At 35.7% G+C, this 19355-nt stretch overlaps 1 protein-coding gene across 4 annotated transcripts in view; it reads left to right on the forward strand.

The window, feature by feature from the left end:
- The window catches only part of Dmd (dystrophin), a 1242252-nt gene that overhangs the window by 922113 nt on the left and 300784 nt on the right, over window positions 1-19355 (forward strand). For all 4 annotated transcript variants that reach the window (XM_042692421.1, XM_042692422.1, XM_042692423.1 and 1 more), the window contains one exon: window positions 4839-4985. In XM_042692421.1, coding sequence (XP_042548355.1) covers window positions 4839-4985 — 147 coding nt within the window. The remainder of the gene's footprint in view (window positions 1-4838; window positions 4986-19355) is intronic.

The raw sequence follows: 19355 nt of genomic DNA on the forward strand, positions 1-19355 counted from the left end.
ATAATACTAAAAGCTCTAAAAGTATTTTTTAAAAAGCTAAACCCAGTGTTACATCCATCGAAATGATACAGTGTCTGTATTCACTATTTCCCTATGTTTTGTGTTTCAGCATTTAGGGGGCTGAATTTCTTGTCATATAAACTTCTAGGTCATGAAAATCTATAGTAGAACCCAGGCCAAATGCCAAGATGAGCATTGCATTGACTCACCTTGATAGTTCTCTCCAGGCTTCTTCTTTTCATTTTTTCTTGCCATCATTTATCTCCTTTCCTCCATCCTCACATATTTCATGTCATCAGAGTGATTTTTACCTAGCTAAATCCATTTGGTTGGCTCAGCTTCATCAAGATAGCTCCCCACTGTGAACCTTTACCTCAAATTTTCATGTTATCAACTGTACTCTTTCTCTGTCGATCATGGGACTTGATCTGTCCCTGAGCTTTTCTTTTTTTTTCGTCAAGGCTATCACCCTACTACTTTGAGACACAGCCCTGATTCTAGTTTTCTGGCATTTAATTAGAGATAAGAATCTCACAGTCTTTCTTGCTTGGGCTGACTTTGAACTATGATCCTCAGATCTCAGCTTCCTGAGTTGCTAGGATTATAGCAGTGAGCAAGTTGTGCCCACAACTACACTCCTCTTAATCAAAATATCTGCACACCTGTAATTCTGGCCCACAGGAAGCTAAAGTAGTGGGATCTCCATTTCCAGGACAGCTTGGCTACATAGTGAAATTTTGTCTCTAAATACATACATACATACATATTTGCATGTGCTTTCTAGGAAATAAATAGAGCTGTGTAAAAATTGTATAATGATTCCATTATCATACGCCTTAATAAAAAGGTATTCAGATTAAACTGAACTTTTTGTAGAAAAATAACAATAGTAGTAAAATTTTATGATAGACATTCCCTCTTGCAATTCAATTAGAACCTGTAGATCAACAGTTAATAGAAAAAGCCAGTTAAGCAACAGGATCATATAAACATGGCTTAAACATTGTGTTTTAATTTAAAATAATCAAATATATCTTAATGTATGAAGACTTTTCCTTTGAGTATAAATTAGAGTTATTCAAAAGTTGGCCTGATAATACAAACTTTGATTTTCAGTTCCTGTTTCTTTAATGTAGAAAGAGCCCCTCAGGAAACATGAGAAAAATTGTGAATTTGGACTTCAAACTCTTGAAGACTGTTTTCCTAATCTTTTTACTGTTTCTACATCTATATCTCATTAACAGTATTTATTCCCTTTTCAAGCAGGTTTCTAGAGTATCTGACCTAATTTTCAAAAATATAATAACCTTTATAATTCTTTAGATGAATAGTTCTTTGATTTGTGAAATCTCTAATTAAATTATATAATTGCAATATTCACTGGTTGAAAACAAATTTTGAAGACATACAAACAACTGGCAGTTATAATATAAACTCAACTAACGTATCCACTCATGAGAGGAGAAGGTCCGTACATGCTGATGGATGCCACATTAATTTTGTGGCTATTTGTTTCACAGAAGTGGCTAATCTGGAAAGTGTTAAGTATTTATCACTTTAGAGAATTTTATCTATCATTGTTAGAAGAAAAACCACAACCTCCCCTGACATGGTAGAATTCAAAGAAGGAGAAATGTACATTAAAAAGATCTGGGCACCAGGAACTTACATTTGTAATCTTAGCTCTCAGGAGGCTAAGATCTGGAGAGTTATGGTTTGAAACCAGCTTGAACCGAAAAGTCTGTGATACTCCACTTGCAATTATTAACCAAAAAGGCAGGTCCTAAAACAGTAGATTGCCAACTATGAATAAGCAAGCCAAGCAAATGCAAGACCCTGAGTTCCCACCATTATAACAGCAAAAAGTCAAAAAGAAATTAAAGAGAGGAATTGAAAGTACGATGAATTTGGGTACTGAAATTTATTTTTAATCCCTTTCATCCAACAAAATAATATTACAGCATGGTACTCAGAATTGGAAGAGAGAAAAAGAAAATATTCTAATAGGAAACATAGAAAGATGTCTATTATATAACGTACAGGAAGCTGAAATCTGGATATGATGTAACTAGCATGGAAGAGTATCTCACTAGGGAGAGGAATTGTTTATTGCACGAAAGGTTCACCTGCAGTCTTAATAGATATCCTGATATCCTGCCATCTTACTATCTCTATAATGGCTTCTGTTTATAATTTCCTCCCTCACATGGTATTTATTTGTGGTTACTAGAAGTGCATGGTATTATCCAGAAGAGAATGGTTCTATTTTGTAATTATCACTTTCATGCAGGTTTCCCCACCACCATTTAAGAAAGCTGTTTTCTAGGCTTTCTATTACACAAAATAAAATGGTTTAGGATAATTTTCTTTTAAGAGATGAATCCATATTGTTTCTTTTACCTACCTTTCTACTTAGTTCTGGGTCTTGTAAGATTTGTGCATGCAAATAGTCAGAAGAAGGGGCTCTTTTTATTTTTTATTAATGTATACTTCATATACTATAAAACTCACCCTTTTACTATAGACAAGTCATTGGTTAGTATGTGAGGTGTTGACTCCCTTATTACTATCTAATGCAGAAACATTTTCATTAACCCAAAAAAGAAAGTGTGTGTATGTATGTGTATGTATATATATATACATTTATATATATATACCATAAACTTTTTGTTGTTGGTGGTAGTCATGGGACCTGAACTCTGGGCCTGGGTGCTGTCCCTCACAGTGCCACTTCCATCTTTTTTCTGCTTATGTGGTGCTGAGGAATCAAACCCAGGTCCTCATGCATGCAAGGCAAGCACTCTACCACTGAGCCACCTTCTGAGCCTGTTTTAATATATTTTGAATGACAAATATTAAAAACATTAAATTCAACAGTTATTGTCACAATGCCTTTTATCTAAAAACCATTTTAGTACTGATGTGTTCAAGTTGATTTGAGATGATATCATTCTTATTTTGAGTTTACAAACCAGCTTCCATTTGAATTAGAATGGAATACAACAAAAGAGTTATAGATGAAGTCAGTGTAAACTTGTATTTATCAAAGCAGTGACTCAGACAGAGAAATACACCTGCCCAGATCAGGCAAGTCAAATAGCACGTAGAGTAGAGCAAAGTGATGCTGTCCATGTGCATAGACATTATATTACACAAACTGTTCTCCTAAGTGAGAGAATCGGTCCCTTAGAAATTGTTCTTTGGGGCATTCGTATGTCATGCATCATGTTAAAGATCCATAAATGCCATTTTGATAGGGTAGATATGATGCATGATAATATCCCATATCTGCATAGGGTTCTTTTGCTCCACCAATGGTCATGATACATTACATCAGACTCCTGCTTTAGTGCTTCAGAGACAGTCAAGAAGTCCCATGGGAGCCTTCTGAAGTCATTGTTACAAGGACTAAAATACCAGGAGAGCAGAAAGTTGTTCATATGCCTTGACAAAATACCCCCCTCCATAAATGAAACTATGTATTATGTGGTTGGTGCAAGGATAGCTGCAATGCTTTATGATCAGGTATGTCTTTTATTGTTTTTTTAAAAAAGAATTTGCTTCTGGAGATGGGAAATGAATAGACTTTAGAAGCTACCAGTACCAAGATTTGTTCTGTTATTTTGCCAATCCAAAATTACTTTGGAGAGCTACATTAACAATATAGTAGTTAAGAATATGCCCTGGATGCCAGCAGACCTGTGTATGTGTCCTGGATTACCCCATTTTTACCCAGGAGACTTTGATAACATTTAATATCTACAAGCTTATTTTCTCAAATGTATATTGAGAATTCTTTGGATACAGCTTAATAAGGTTGTTGTGTTGGAATAAAATTTGTTCATGTATAGATTGAGCTCATGACAGCATTAAGGAACTAGGAAGAACTAAATAAATATTAGCTATCATTTAATTGTTAATAAACATTCATTTTAGTATATACTATGTGGAAAACAACCTATGTAACTTCTTGGCAGGAAGAGGAGGTGGAAAGTAGGGAAAAGCAACAGAAGGGGTAACATTGTCCAAAAGAAGAAAGGTACTCATTACCTGACCTATGAAATGGTAACCACTCTGTACAACACATTAATAATAACAATAAAATTATATTTAAAATTAAAAAATAAATGTTTATTATTGAAATACTACCAGCAAAGAGCATCTTCATCAGTTTTGGTTGCATATCAAAAATACCCAGTGTGGTTTTAAGCAACTGAAATTTATTTCTTACGGTTCTGGAGGTTAAGAAATCTAAAACCAAGGCCCCAGTGGATTCAATGTCTGATGAGGGCCTTTTCCTCATAGACATTTTCTCTGGTTCTGGGCATGGTTGAAGGAGCTAGCAAGGACTATGAGGTTTCTACTTCTTTTTTCTTTTTTTTTTTTGTCAGTTGTGGGGCCTGAACTCTGGGCTGGGCACTGTCCCTCAGCTCTTCAGCTCAAGGCTAGCGCTCTACCACTTGAGCCACAGCGCCACTTCTGACTTCTTTTTCTGCTTATGTGGTTCTGAGGAATTGAACCCAGGGCCTCATGCATTCAAGGCAAGCGCTCTACCACTGAGCCACCTTCCCAGCCCTGAGGTTTCTTTTAGAAGGGCATCAATCCCCAAAATTACTTTTCAAAATGTTCCACCTCCTAATACTATTGCTAGAAGGGTTATAATTTGTTTTATTTCTTTGGATTTTAACATTTGAATTTGGGGGACACCTGCCTATTCAGATCATATCATAGCACAAACATCACTGACTGTGCCTCCCAAATAGAGTCAGACACCTTATAATTCCCAAATGTCTATATTTCTTTGCTTTAAATGTTTTCTTTTCCAAATTCACTCCTAGGCTCTACGGGGAGAAATTGCACCTCTTAAAGAGAATGTAAGTCACATCAATGATCTTGCTCGCCAGCTCACCACGCTGGGCATTCAGCTCTCACTATATAACCTCAGCACTCTGGAAGACCTGAACAGCAGATGGAAGCTTCTCCAGGTAGGCACATTCTGAGCATTGCTAGTCCTTCTTACAATAAAATAACATACAGCTTAAGCTTCTTCACAAGGAATGAAAATAGCAATTTCTTTATTATTCACAATAATGTGTTTATAAGGCTAGGACATTCTGTATTGTTTGGTAAGTCCCTATGCAAATATTTTCAAAATGAGAGCTATTTCAAAAATGGCTGAAAGATAGAGTTCAGTATGTCTTGGAGAAATAATGGTGAATCATGATAGAACTGAATTACTAACAGGCAGTTCTTTTGCACTATTTCTGGAATTCTTAAAGCATCTTTACCTTTGAAATTCTAATTGAAACAAGAGTCAGTAGTAATATATGCTCTAAAATGGTTTAAATCGCGAGCTTTTTTGTGTGAAAATACTGTACAGAGGGGTTACAATTACATGGGCAAGATAATGAGTACATTTCTTAGCAAGCATTGCAGCCTCCTCCTTTGTTTCCCCTTCCCATACCTTCTCATCCTCCTCCTGCCCCCCACCCCACACACACACCAAAGTCAAGCAGAAAAGGTCAGATAAGGTGATGTTAGGGAAATGAACCCTAAGATATGTATTCAAATGTTTTTTTCTTTCATGTGATTTTTTCTAACACATTTATAAGATTATTTCTTTGTTGCTTTGTATGTCTCTCCCCCACGGTATAACCCTTGTTTCACTGTATTTGATGTTGGTATAATTTGTGGAGGGGAAGGGGAAAAACAAATCATTTAAATAGGTATACAGGTGGACCCATTGCAACAATGAGATGTGCAAGTCATTATGTCGAAAACAAACTTTACAATAAATCGTGAGCTTTTATAGGTTGCCTAATAAATACAGGGATTATAAGTTTATCCAAAGTCACACTTAATATCTATGGAAATTTGGGTTATTTATTTAACCTTTTTCTGTCAATCTTTCATTTAAAAAAAAAACCTGAGAGCATTAAATTTTCTACACTAGAGTTTATTATTAAGATGAATATGTTGTAATTATTGTAAAATGATTGGAACAGAACCTGCTACAATATCACTCAACAAATTCTAGCTCTTGTTGCTATTGATAATTAAACTGCTGCTATAGTTTGGAATCTTAGTTTACTAGTTGGGTGATCTTGAGGCTACCTTAGTCTTTCTTGTTAGTTCCTTTAGCTCCAACACAGTTATTATAATCTTGAATGAGCTAATTTATGTAGAGTTGTTTGTATAGTACTAGGCCCATAGTAAAAATTCAGAAAAGATTATTGTGGTGAATGTATGTTTATATATTCCTTCTACAAGGAGCACTATGTTTTTTCTATGAACTATAAAATAGCTTAACCATAAAATTAGAGAATCATTTTCTCCTTTTCAAATTTTATAGGATGCAGATAGTTTGCTTCTGAGGACAAAGAGACAATCAGGTTCTAAAATACTTGCTTTCAAAGTTGTAATAAGAAAAAAATAATAATAAACCAGATTATTTCGACAGCCCATTTAGGAGTGTGATTGAAAGTCCTGTTAAAGGATTGCCAGATCTTTAATAAAAAAAATGAGTTCTAAATTCAAGTCCTCTTGAGAACTCATATAATGTAATTCTTATTGTGATGGATAGTCCTGGAATATTTGTATGATAGATTGTTCTAAGTGGCATTGACTAAAGCAAAGCAATGTAGTTAGAGGATTTTATGCCTTTCTATTTCTGTTGGCTCCATGGTGGTTGAGTACTTTTAAAATCATATCAGTTCCATCCTTCATATGTTTTTCATTTTTGATATAAATAAGGAAAATAATATGTGTCCAAAGAAAGTCAATGTTCACATTGGTTCCATTAAGGACCTTTGAAATGTATTTTAAATTTCTCTTAGAACAACAAATGCTACATTTGCTTTCCAAATGTTGTACAAGATTTGTGATGGCTACATGTTAATATACAAATGAGGACAAAAAGTATGACTGATAAGAAACACTTGAAAAGTCAAATGCTATGTGATCTATGTGCTGTTTATTTGGATGTAAATGTTGAGAAAATATTAACAACTTATTTTTATCTCTTTTTAAAATAAATAAGGATTTTGTTAAAAGTATAAGAAAGTATATGTAAGGAGATAGTGTTATGTAGTAAAAAGAGCATTGGAGTGAAAGTGAGGCTTAACTTAGATCTTAAACACAGCGATTATTTGGTTAACTTGGAAAATCAGTTAACCATAGTAACCTCCCTCAATTTGATTCAATGATTCTTTATATGGAGAGATATACATCCAACTAACTTTAGTTTAGGACGAATGAAGATGATTTTTTTGAGGGGGGGAGGGTCCGGTCGTGGGGCCTGAACTCTGGGCCTGGGCGCTGTCCCTCAGCTCTTCAGCTCAAGGCTAGCGCTCTACCACTTGAGCCACAGCACCACTTCCGGCTTTTTTTCTTATGTGGTGCTGAGGAATCGAACCCAGGGCCTCATGCATGCAAGGCAAGCGTTCTACCACTGAGCCACCTTCCCAGCCCTGAAGATGCTTTTTTGATTCATAATGTAGATGTGGCTTGTAAGAATTATGTTTCTCCTTCTGTAACTCTAAACTTAAACCCTTTATACAAAGCTCACATAGACACAGCCTTCTCACATTAAATGGTTCAATTAGTTTGTGGTATATACTCTTTTGGTAGCAAATTCACATGTTTCTATTTTGGGGCATCACCTTATAGATATGTTTTTAAAGTATTTTCACCAGAAAGTTGATATATACAAGGTAGGAGTTGGAATGTATTTGTGAAGACTCAATTCCATACTTTTTCTTTGACCATAATTCTAACCAGGGCTATATTGTAAATTTGACTCCTTATTCTAAAAGGAAAAAAGAAAAAAGAAATGAGATTTACATCAAACAACATTAGCCAGTTACTGGAAGAACAGCTCTTGGTCCTGTTGAGAATATTTTACTTTTAGAAGAATCCATGTAAGACTAAAGCATTATCTAGTTTTTATAGGCTGACCGTGGAGCCCATCATTTGTGCAAAAATGAAGAACTTAGGGCTGGGAAGGTGGCTTAGTGGTAGAGCGCTTGCCTTGCATCCTGGGGCCCTGAGTTCGATTCCTCAGCACCACATAAGCCCAGAGTTCAGGCCCCATGACCGGACCCCCCCCTCCAAAAAAAAAAATGAAGAACTTAGTCATTTTCAGTATTGTATCAATTAGCTAAAATCATGTTCAAACCCTAATACAAGTTCATATTTGCTTCTGCCAAGACGAAGAAAAATTAAGAAATCAAGAATCAATCTGGTAGAAGGCATATATAAATGTAGGAAAAGAAAAACAGTGTTAAAAGTTTGAGGGCAATAGGGGGTGGCACACAAATGGAGGGCAGAAGAGTAGGCAGAAAAAAAATTGACAAAATGCTCCAATAAAAGGAATAGTGTCACATGCTGTCAGTCTTTCTTGATGTCAGAATATCCTGAGTTTGCTTCCATTATACATTAATTTTAAAAGAAACTTTTAAAAGAAAGCCATGTTGATATTTTAGCTGGATGTGTGTAAGATCAGTCAAAATTCTATGTGACCCATCTGCATCCGCTGAGGTCACATCTGAATTTGATATGGCCACACCTTTCTCTGCCCATACCCTAGATAAGGCTTAGCCCAGGCCCAGACGCCCTCTCTCTGCTCTCTCTCTGCTCTCTCTGCACTTTTTCTAGCTCTTTCCTTCTCTTCTCTTTCCCAACTCTCTCTCTTTCCCAGCTCTCCTAGCTCTCTTTCCCAGGCCTTTCCCCACCGCGTGGAGGACCAAGATGGCCTGGTGCCAGCCAGAACGATGAATAAACCTACCCCTTACCTGAAAAAAAAATTCTGTGTGACCATTAATAATATAGTAATACCCAATCAGAGATAATCTGTATATAGAAATACAATGAACTGTACAGAGTACTCTTAAGTTTATTATGAATCCACAAATATAAGGACAAGCGACATTGGTTTACCTCATTGAAACTTTCTGTGGGAATGCAATCTCATTTTCTCCCTAAGAATACCCATTGTTCCAGATGTTACTGGATCATTTGACACTATGTTTATGTATAGGAAAACATCATTCTTTGTAATTACAACAAATTCTCATATAGTCTCTCATTTAATCTTCACATAGTTATTCATTTTTACAAATAAGGAAACAGAGACTTAGAAGCAGTAAGAGATGCAATCTTAGTCACATATGTTGTATCACTCAAAATCAGAATCAGTTCTTCTAAATGGCCCATTTGGTTTCTTCCTAAAGTTTCGTTAAGTCTGAACTTAAGTCCTACTTTAAAGCAACAGAAATATGAAATGTTTCATTTTTTTCTTACTTGCCCTTTTTTTCTAATGATTCTCAGGTATATTAACTTTGAAATCTTCCCTTAACAAACCAATAGGTTAATGAGCCCAGTCCAGTGTAATCTTATTTTAAAAAAGCACACTTGATTTCAAATATAAAAATTTAAAGCATTATATTCCTCATTGCCTTTAGAACTCAGCAATTGTATAAAAATCAATGAAAAGTGACTTTAGTGAATTCATCTTAATTCAGAACTAATGCTAATACTTGATCAAGTAGAAATGGATATCAAAACCAAAAAAAAATTGAAAGGAGAAGGCTTTTGAGTTTTGAGGCAATACAAACATATTCACTGGTATGGCCATGATCTCATTTCCAGGCAGCATGCAAGGAAATAGTCTATCATTTCTCTACACTCATAACTATGTACCTAGATCACAGTAAAATCTGAAAATACACTTTGACATAAGGAGAACATATTTTCTTAACATGGATGTATGGAATGTGAACACTTAAAAATGAATGAAATTCTAGGTATGAAATTATTTAAATATGTTAAAGAATAGCATCATGAATTATGTAAAGATTCCCAAGATTCTTCTGAAGTCATGAAGACACTATTATATTCCATCTGCAATCTACTACAGTAACTCTGTTACAGAGATCTAAATGGTCATATTCTGCATGCTTTCTTTTCTCATTCTTTCCTTTGTCTTCTAATCAGCTCTGATTGAGCATCTATGGGATACTAAGTAGACAGAGTAACCATCCTGGTGGCTCCAAGGACAAACTGACCAGAATCTTCTTTTTGTATATGCCACGTTATAAAGCATTTATAGACAGGCACTAGTGGCTCATGCCTGTAACCCTAGATATTCAGGAGGCTGATATCTGAGGATCACAGTTTCAAGCTAGCCTGGGAAGGAAAGTCTATGAGACTCCACTAAAATCCCAAAAGCCAGAAATGGAGCTCAGGTTCAAAGTGGTAGAGTATTAGCCTCAAGCAAAAGAAACTAAGAGACAGGGCCCAGGCCCTGAGTTCAAACCCCAGGACTGGCAACAAAAAAATTATAGATAGGTATTCTTTTATTGTTTCCATTATGGTATGCACTCTTTTCTTTCTCCATGTTATAAACAAACATATAGATAAACAGGTAGATAGATGGATGGATGGATAGATAGATAGATAGATAGATAGATAGATAGATAGATAGATAGATAGATAGATAGATAGATAGATAGATAGATATCAATAGAGCAGTATTTACTGATATGGTAAAACTATATATATATATATATATATATATATATATATACTGAAACTGTAAACAGTTCCTGTACAGATCTCTGGTTTACAACTTCTTCAATAATTTCTGCTCTGAATTTTAATCTATATATCATATTACCAAGATTTGTGAGAATACATCAGATCATAGTTTTCATGCCAATAGGAATATTTCTATGGCTTCATTTTGAAAAAGAAACTGTAAAATATTTAAGGTTTTTTAATTAAAAATTAAGAGAAGCTTATATTTTTTACTTTAATGCAGTAGGTTTTCTGAGTGGGTCTCTAGATAGACAGAGGGATATGTGTGTGTGTGCGCGCACATCAAAATGAGCATAGGCTCTACTCCTTTAAGTAAATGTTAAACATTTTCCTCACACCCTTCTCTTTTTATTGTGTACCATCTGCTCTTAAAAATAATATGAAGAGTGGCACTGTGGCTCAAGTGGTAGATCGCTAGCCTTGAGCTGAAGAGCTGAGGGACAGTGCCCAGGCCCAGAGTTCAGGCCCCAGAACTGACAAAAAAAAACAAAAATAATATGAAGAGAATGGGGAATGCAGCAAAAATTCAATGTATATCCTAGAAATTTTTTAAAAAGTGAGGGAAGGTGTGTGTCGGAACAGGTGGGAGGGAAAGTTGAAAGTTGACATTGACCAAGATGCATGGTATTCCTAAGCTGTTTGTTAAATGGCAACTCCTTTGTACAACTACTTAAAGGTAATAAAAAATATAGACAGTAATATATACCTATTACTACCTGAAGGTAAGGAAAGAACATCCTTATCCTGTACTTCACCTTTGCTAAGGAATGATGCTACTGATGTCTTCCTCAAGAACTCCTTCTTCTTTGATTTCTTTTCTTTAACAAGACCTAAAATTATTCTGCTTGTGACTAGACCACAGAACTTGGTGTGAGATTATTATTCTCTATCAGTGGGTCTCAAAACTTAATGTCATGATCAATTGGAAGGATTATAAAACACAGATTCTTTTAAACCCAATCCCCAGAGTTCCTGATTAACTAGGACTGGGGTGGAACCTGACATTCTGCATTTCTAACAAATTCCCAAGTCAAGCTGATGCTGTCAATCTGGCGAGCATACTAAGTACTTGTCAAGTAGTTAAATCTGGAAGATTAAAAACACACATGACTTCTGTCAGACACTTTGAGTTATTTAAACTCTACTTAGGGAAGTTAAGTGTAATGTCATGAAGAAAGCTCTGTTTCTGAAGAACAGCATAGTACTATGGAACCAAGGAGACCCAAGCACTTCACTTTTCTTAAGACAGAGAGGGGAAAGGAATGAAGCAAAACTTCTATTAGTTTCCCACTAACCTGATTTACTACTATGGATTCATATTTACTATGTATCATAGCACATGGTCTAGTATATTAGCTACATATGGCTATTGAGCCCTCTATTGTAGCCTGTCCAGTTGAGAGGAGTAGTAATATATACTTCAGTTTTCAAAACATAAAATATGCCGGGCGCAGGTGGCTCACACCTGTAATCCTAGCTACTCAGGAGGCTGAGATCTGAGGATCATGGTTCAAAGCCAGCCTGGGAAGGAAAAGTCCATGAGACTCTTATCTCCAATAAACCACTAGAAAATTGGAAGTGGCGCTGTGGCTCAAGCTGTAGAGCGCTCTCCTTGAGCAAGAGCTGAGGGACAGCACTCAGGCCCAGAGTTCAAACCCCACACCCGACCAAAAAAAACCATAAAATATATAGTTAACATCCTATATTAATTTCTTTTGAAGTGGTGACATTTTATGTATTTCATTAAATAATGTCACAATGTATTTTATTCATCTTTTTTATGATGATTCAAATTTATGACTATTCACATTTTTCTTTAAAAATGACTGAATTAAGTCTGCTACTGTAACTGGGGTTATAGGCCAGACACCTGACTCCAGGGTTCTACATGTGAGTTCTGGCCACTCAGACTAATACACCAATTAAAGAGATGAATAGTGGAAAAGGATATTAATTATGCAGCTAAATATGCAACAGGAAGAGTCAAAGTAAGCACTACAGCCCAGATTTAGGGTACAGACATGAACTTTAAGTTTATTTATTTTATCTTGTATCCTGTATCTTGAATTCAAGGCCTGGACACTCTCCTTGAGCTTTTGTGCTCAAAGGTAGTGCTCTACCACTTGAGCCAATGCTCATGTTCAGCTTTACTAGTAGTTAATTGGAGGTAAGAATCTCACAGACTCCTGCTCAGGCTGACTTTGAACTGCAAGCCTCAGATCTCAGCCTCCTGAGTAGCTACAATTACAGGTATAAGTCACCAGTGCCCAGTGTTCTAGTAGGCATACTTAAAAAGGATAAAGAAAACAGTATGAAAGTTATTGTGGTTGAAGTGAAGTAACGGGAAGTTAAAAAATACCTTTGCTCAAAAGCACTGACTCTTCCCTTGGATCCACAACAATCCAAAGGGGAACTAGAAGCAGCATGAAAGTTTGCCATCTCTGTCTCTTTTTGGTATGGCTCCTTTGCTCTTTCTTAGCTATCTGCAGCCAGTCTCAGGAAAGGCTAGCAGATGTAATCGCAGAATGTAAGCTTTTCAATGTTGTAGAAGATGAATTTTTAAAACTGAAAGGAAAATTCGAGTCTAGGACATAGTTTTCAAACCCTAGTATGGCTGAGTATCACCTACACAGGTTGTTAAAATACCCAGTAGAGATTTAATTGGCATTGGATGAGGCTTTGAGTCTGCATTTCTATTGGGCTAGGAGATGCTATTCTACCATGACCTCTGATAGAAATTCCTTCTCATGCCATGGATCGTAGAGTTTTGCAGAGAGGTATGAAAATAGATTTCAAGATCAAACATTCTCTTTAGGTTGAATCCAAGTTGTTTTTAACCACAGACCACCATTATTTTTATGTAAGGAAAGCAGTTGCGTTGCTACAAGTTTTTTATTCCCTGGTAGCTTTTTCTCAGTTAACAGATATCAGCTAGTACTTGGTCATGTGAGTCCCCTCCCATCTTCAGCATATTAGGAAGGGTTAAAATACTAAGATTGCTAGGTGCTAGTAGCTCATACCTGTAATCCTAGACACTCAGAAGGCTGACATCTGAAGATTACAGCTTGAAGCCAGCTCACGTTGGAAATTCCATGAGACTCATCTCCAATTAAGCACCAAAAAGCTGGAAGTATAACTTTGACTCAGTTGGTGGAACACTAGCCTTGAGCAAAAAAGCTCAAGGATAGTACCCAAACCCTGAGTTCAGGCTCCCAAAATAGTATACACAGAGAGAGAGAGACAGAGAGAGAGAGAGAGAAATTATTATCATGATTAAAAATATTGGAAACCACTCACAGGTCCCATTTCTAAGAATACAGCAACATATAGGACAAAAACTGACTAACATGTTCTAAACTATATGTTACTCTTTCAAACAATTGCAGCTATAGAATCTAGTCTACCTACTGGCAAGAGTTTTTTTTTTTTAAGCTGAAGGTAAAGGAAATGAAAAGAACAAAATAGAAAGAAGAATGTGTTTGTTTTTTTAAAAGGTTAGGTCCCTGAAAGATTTGTTGATATTAGAAATAGAATGACCCATGATAAAAGGACAATTAAGTTCTAAGAAAACAGCTTTTCAGTGAGGAGAGAACAATCATTTATGCCTAACATCCAGTGTTTAAAAAAGGAAGCGAACTAGTCCCTTTAAAGACCAGAAGGGAGTGGGTATAAATCTAAATACACAATACCGTGACAGCCCATAGGATACACTGAGGTCAAAGTGCATTGTCAAGATTGCAAATATTTGGTTTCCAATATTTGCCACCATTATTTGTACTTCATTTAACAGAAGTGATGCTGAAATTACCCAGGTAACCTTGAATGTAACGTAGCCTAGATGTTCCTACATCTATCCTCTTCGAAAATGAATAATGTAGGGAATATGACAAAAGAGAAATTATATGAGGAATAAACCAGGAATGAAGCCATCAGGAATCCAAAGAAATGGGTGTTTAAGAAACTAAAAGGCATATTATTTTTTTCAGACATTTTGTAAAGTGAACCCAAATCATTATGAAGTATTACTTAGGTTACTTGATTGCTTGATCTTTGTATGTGCTACTTAATTTTTAGTTTGCTTCAATCAAGAATTATGTGGGCTTGTCTGAAGCTAGCTATTAAAGTAATGATATAAATGTCTTATTATTGTTTTAACATGGATTTTGTCTCTGTTAAATGTGTTTACATAGCAAAATATTTTTGTGCGTACATTTAAATTATTTTCCTGATATCCCAACTTCCTTCCTAGAAATATGCGTATGGTTTTGAGTACTGAAAATTGCCTTTATACTCTTGTTTCCTTGTGCTTCCTTTATTCAGTTTCTCATTGTTTCATTCGTGTAAGTGTCCTTTCTCCAGTCTGACCCTTTCTGCCCTGAAGTTTGACCCCGCCCATCCTTTCTTCTTTGTTTGCCCTGGTTGTTTTCCTCTTGGCTTTTCCCACTGTCCCTCAGGGCTATGCTGCGTGTGAAACACTCAGCCAGCAATTGCTCACAGTTCCCAGGCTACGTCATGCCCAACATTCAAAGAGCTGCTGTTCTCACATTTCCACCAGCAAGACGCCCCCTCTCCTCCTCCAGTGCACATTCCTCCTGCAAGTAGAAAGAAGTCCCTTTCAGGCCATATGAAAAGCTGCATGTATAAGCCAACTCTGTTAGGACTGGATAGAAGCTTACAAAATTCACAAATGCTATTTTTGATAAATACCACTAAGTGAATTTCAAATTGTTGTAATTTATCTTCAGACTTCTTTTTTTTTTTTTAATAAATCCTACAAGGTTTTTTTTTTTAAGTAGTTGGCATTATGATATAAATTCTCCCATCACTTAATACATTAATTCATTGAATAGCAAAGGTACAATAAATTGAAAAGGAGAAATATAATAAACTAGAAAGTGATTGTTATGTTAGAAATACAGCCTGTAGTACTACTTGCATATGACAAAGACTTATAGATGGGTACAGAAATATAAATCCTTTTACAACCAAGAACTCATTGTTCATTTTGAATGAGTTTTGAGACATGGAAGAAGGAATATGATTTTTCAGAAAGAGGGAGAGTAAACAGGGCATGCACAGCATAGTTTATTTGGTCACTGTATTCGCACAGTGTGAATTTGAGAAGAATTTATTTTTAAGAGTATAATAATATAAACTTTTATGTAGCACTAAGTGCATGCTGTTCACTATCTTGAGCACTTTAACATGTACTGGTACTTTTAAGTATCACAATAACTCTATGAGGTAGATACTAATTCTTATCCTCATTTTGGAGATGAGAAAAATAGGAGCCAAAAACATTAGGTGACTTGTTTGAGGTAACATAGCTGGGAAGTGCATCAGCTGGGATTTGAACCCAGGCGGTCTGGCTAGAAAATCTGTCAGAAGGACAAACCATGCAATTCCATCATCCTCTGATACACTTTTGAGAGGATAGGACAATCGTTTCTCTTCATTTAAACAAAAAGACTAATGTGGCCCTCAGATTTATTGTCTGTCAAGTCACCTGGATCAGGAGTAGAAGAAATGAAAGTAGGATGGTTATATGAATCTCAAACCACAATCAAAAATCCACCGTTTGATCCAGAGTCTATCTCCAAGAGAACCAGAACTGTTTTAATCATTAAACTCTTCTTGAAGCAATACTTCAATATACTACTTCATTCAGTCATCCATTCAATAAATAGTTTTAAGATTTTTTTCACTCTCTGCCAAACCTATATATAGAGCTATAGTGGTGTAAATAAAACCCTCTCTGCCCTCCTGGAGGTTATAGTTTCTTGAGAAGACAGACATTAATTTTTAAATAGGTATATTGTATAATAAAAGTATGTATTGTATAATAATTACAAAGTACAACAAATGTCTTAAAAGAAAATGTAGTATGCTACCAGAACATACAGTGAGGATCTGAGAGGAAGAAAAGCGAGTCATCTATAAGAAGGAGATGTTGGGGTGAGTGTAGGAGGCAGGAACTCCAGATGTTTCCCTATAAGCTAAAACCTGAAGGATGAAGACAAGTTAACTGAATGACTTTTCTATGCATCTGTGACTTTTATTTTACATGGACTGAAGCGAGGGACTAACAAACTAGAGTAGTAAAATTCCAGTATGTAAATTTAATAAGTCAGGATCATTTGAAATGATGGAGTGCACAGTTAATGTATAATTGTGTCACATCCAAGGACGATTTCCTTTCATTATCACAGACAGGGTCCTGTTTGCTGTCTTCGTAGCACGTGTGAAAATCCATAGCTCTGGACTGTTGATGTGATTATTGAAACTTTGTCTCCTCCAAATGAAAGTCATCTCAGAGAGGAGGCAAGGCCCTTAATACCATACCTATTGACACTAAGCAGTGTTTTTATATGTAGGCATTCAACAAACATTCCATGAATAGATGGATGCATGGAACCAAGTAAAAATTATATTGAAAACTAAAAATAAGCAGAAAGTTTTGATTAAATAGAGAAAACATTACAAAGCAATAGTAGTTTCTGGAGAAACAGCATTCATGTCTAGATCTGTGGATCCATAGGTTAATCAATACTTACATAACTTTCAAAAATTGTAAGAAAGCATATAATTGATCAAAAATGAAATATTTATCATGTACTTTGCAGTAGACATGGTTCACTTATATCATAGACTTTATCAATAATTAATTATGTTTGTTCGCAGAAAGACCCAGAATTTACTTTACTTTGGAGGAAGATGCAATTTACCAGCTTCTCCTGAACTCTGACAAAGAATCTTATTACAATGTCATTGATATATATGATTGTAAAATGTACAATTTGAAAGTTGTACATATATGCACACTGAAAAAATCCATTGCCACTAAAACTTATTACATTCAAAAAATTATTACATGCAAAATAGTGACTATGTCTATTACCCTCTAAGCTTTCTTGTGCCCTTGATAATACTACATTCCCACTTCTCTCCTGCCTCCAGGCAACCACTGATCTATTCTCTATCACTGCCAATGAAGTGATTTCTGTTATTCTATGAATGGAATGTACAGCATAGATGATTTTTTTTCAGTCAGCATAACTATTGAGATTTATTCATAGTATTGCATATTTCAATTTTTTTCCTTTTTCATTACTGAGCTGGATTCTATTGTACAGGTATACAAATATATACATGTACTCTTTATAGACTCTTGAATTGTTTCCAGTTTGGGACTGTTTTAAAGTTTCTATGAGCACTAATGTACACATCATATGTATATATACATATAAATGTGTGTGAATATATATAGATATCCCATTTCAATGGGTTTTAGTGGTACTTCATTTGAATTTGCATTTCCTTAGGGACTAATTATGTAGCCACTCCAAGTTTCTTATGACTGTCTTTAGTGTGGTATATTTTTTATCTTTATCCCTTTAGTGTATTTGTGTCTTTATATGAAATGTGAATTTTTTTTGTTAGCAACACAGGATCTTGTATCTTGATGGTTTAAAATCCAGCTTGTCAATATAGTTTAATTGGGCAAATTTACATCATTTATATTTTATACGTTTATTGATTAGGTTAAGTGTCTGTTTATCATCAAGCTTTATGCCTATCCATTCTTTGTTAATGCATCTTCTGCCTTTTAAGTTAATGGAGTATTTTCTCTGAATCTATTTTCTCTTTGATATTAGTATATTAGCTATAGCTGTTTGTTTTGTTATTTTAGCTGTTGCTGTATAGTTTTCAGTACATATCTTTAACTTACCCCAGTGTACCTTCAATTAATATGAGATCTCTCTACACTCTGGTAAGGAATGGAACTTAAGTTCCCATTTCTCCCATTGAAAGTGTGTGGTATTCACTTATCCTTAGAAATCTTGCTCTCAGGATTAGATGAGGTGAGGCCAAGGCTCATTCTAAGCCTGATTCTTTTCTATTACTTACTGTTCCTTAGGTAAGATCTTTCTGTGTATCCTACCTTATGACCTGTGCGTCATGAAGTATCCAATCTGATGGTAGGTGTTCTTTCCTCCCCAATATGGGTGCTGGACACTTTTTTGTGCCAGAACTGGGACTTGAATTTCAGAACCTGGGTGCTGTCCCTGAAGGAATTTCTAGCACTGTACCACTTGAGCCACAGCTCCATTTCTGGCTTTTTGATGGGTAATTGGAGATAAGAGTCTCGCTGATTTTCTTGCTGGTGCTGGTTTCGATCTTTGGATCTTTAGATCTTGCCTCCTGAGTAACTAGGATTACATGTATGAACTACTGGCACCTGATCAATGCTAGCCACTTTAAACTCTAGTCTTTTCTGGTTATTCTTTCCCACTTTTGAATAGTTTCCTCATTTATCAGCTAAATACTTGAGTGAGAAACTGCACAAGCCTCGGGGGCTCTCTCTGTCCAGCTATCTGTTCTCCTGTACTATGAGTTTCTAGTTGCCTTAATCTTTCTACAATTTCATTTCCATTTTTCCAATTCATAGGGTCTCCCAGGATGCTGTTGCATTTTTCTTTCTGTGGTCTGGCATGGAAATGCTAAGATAATCTTAGGGCTTACCTCATAAATATATCCGATCTCTCAGGACTTACTGACCCTTCCTTGATTTATATCTACTGCCCAGTAATCCATTATGGAATACGTTTTTTGTCTCAGTTTTGGTTATTTCAGGACAGAGGTAAGTTGGCCCTTATGGCTCTATCTTGTTCTGTAATAGAGTTCCTAAAATAGCATTTGAAGCATTGTTATTTTTCTTGATCTGGAGATGCTATGTTAGAGGAAAACAGGTAATTAGC

Source organism: Dipodomys spectabilis, unplaced genomic scaffold (genome assembly GCF_019054845.1).
Source record: "Dipodomys spectabilis isolate Male_0828 unplaced genomic scaffold, ASM1905484v1 ptg000156l, whole genome shotgun sequence".
NCBI classification, from domain to species: Eukaryota; Metazoa; Chordata; class Mammalia; order Rodentia; family Heteromyidae; genus Dipodomys; species Dipodomys spectabilis.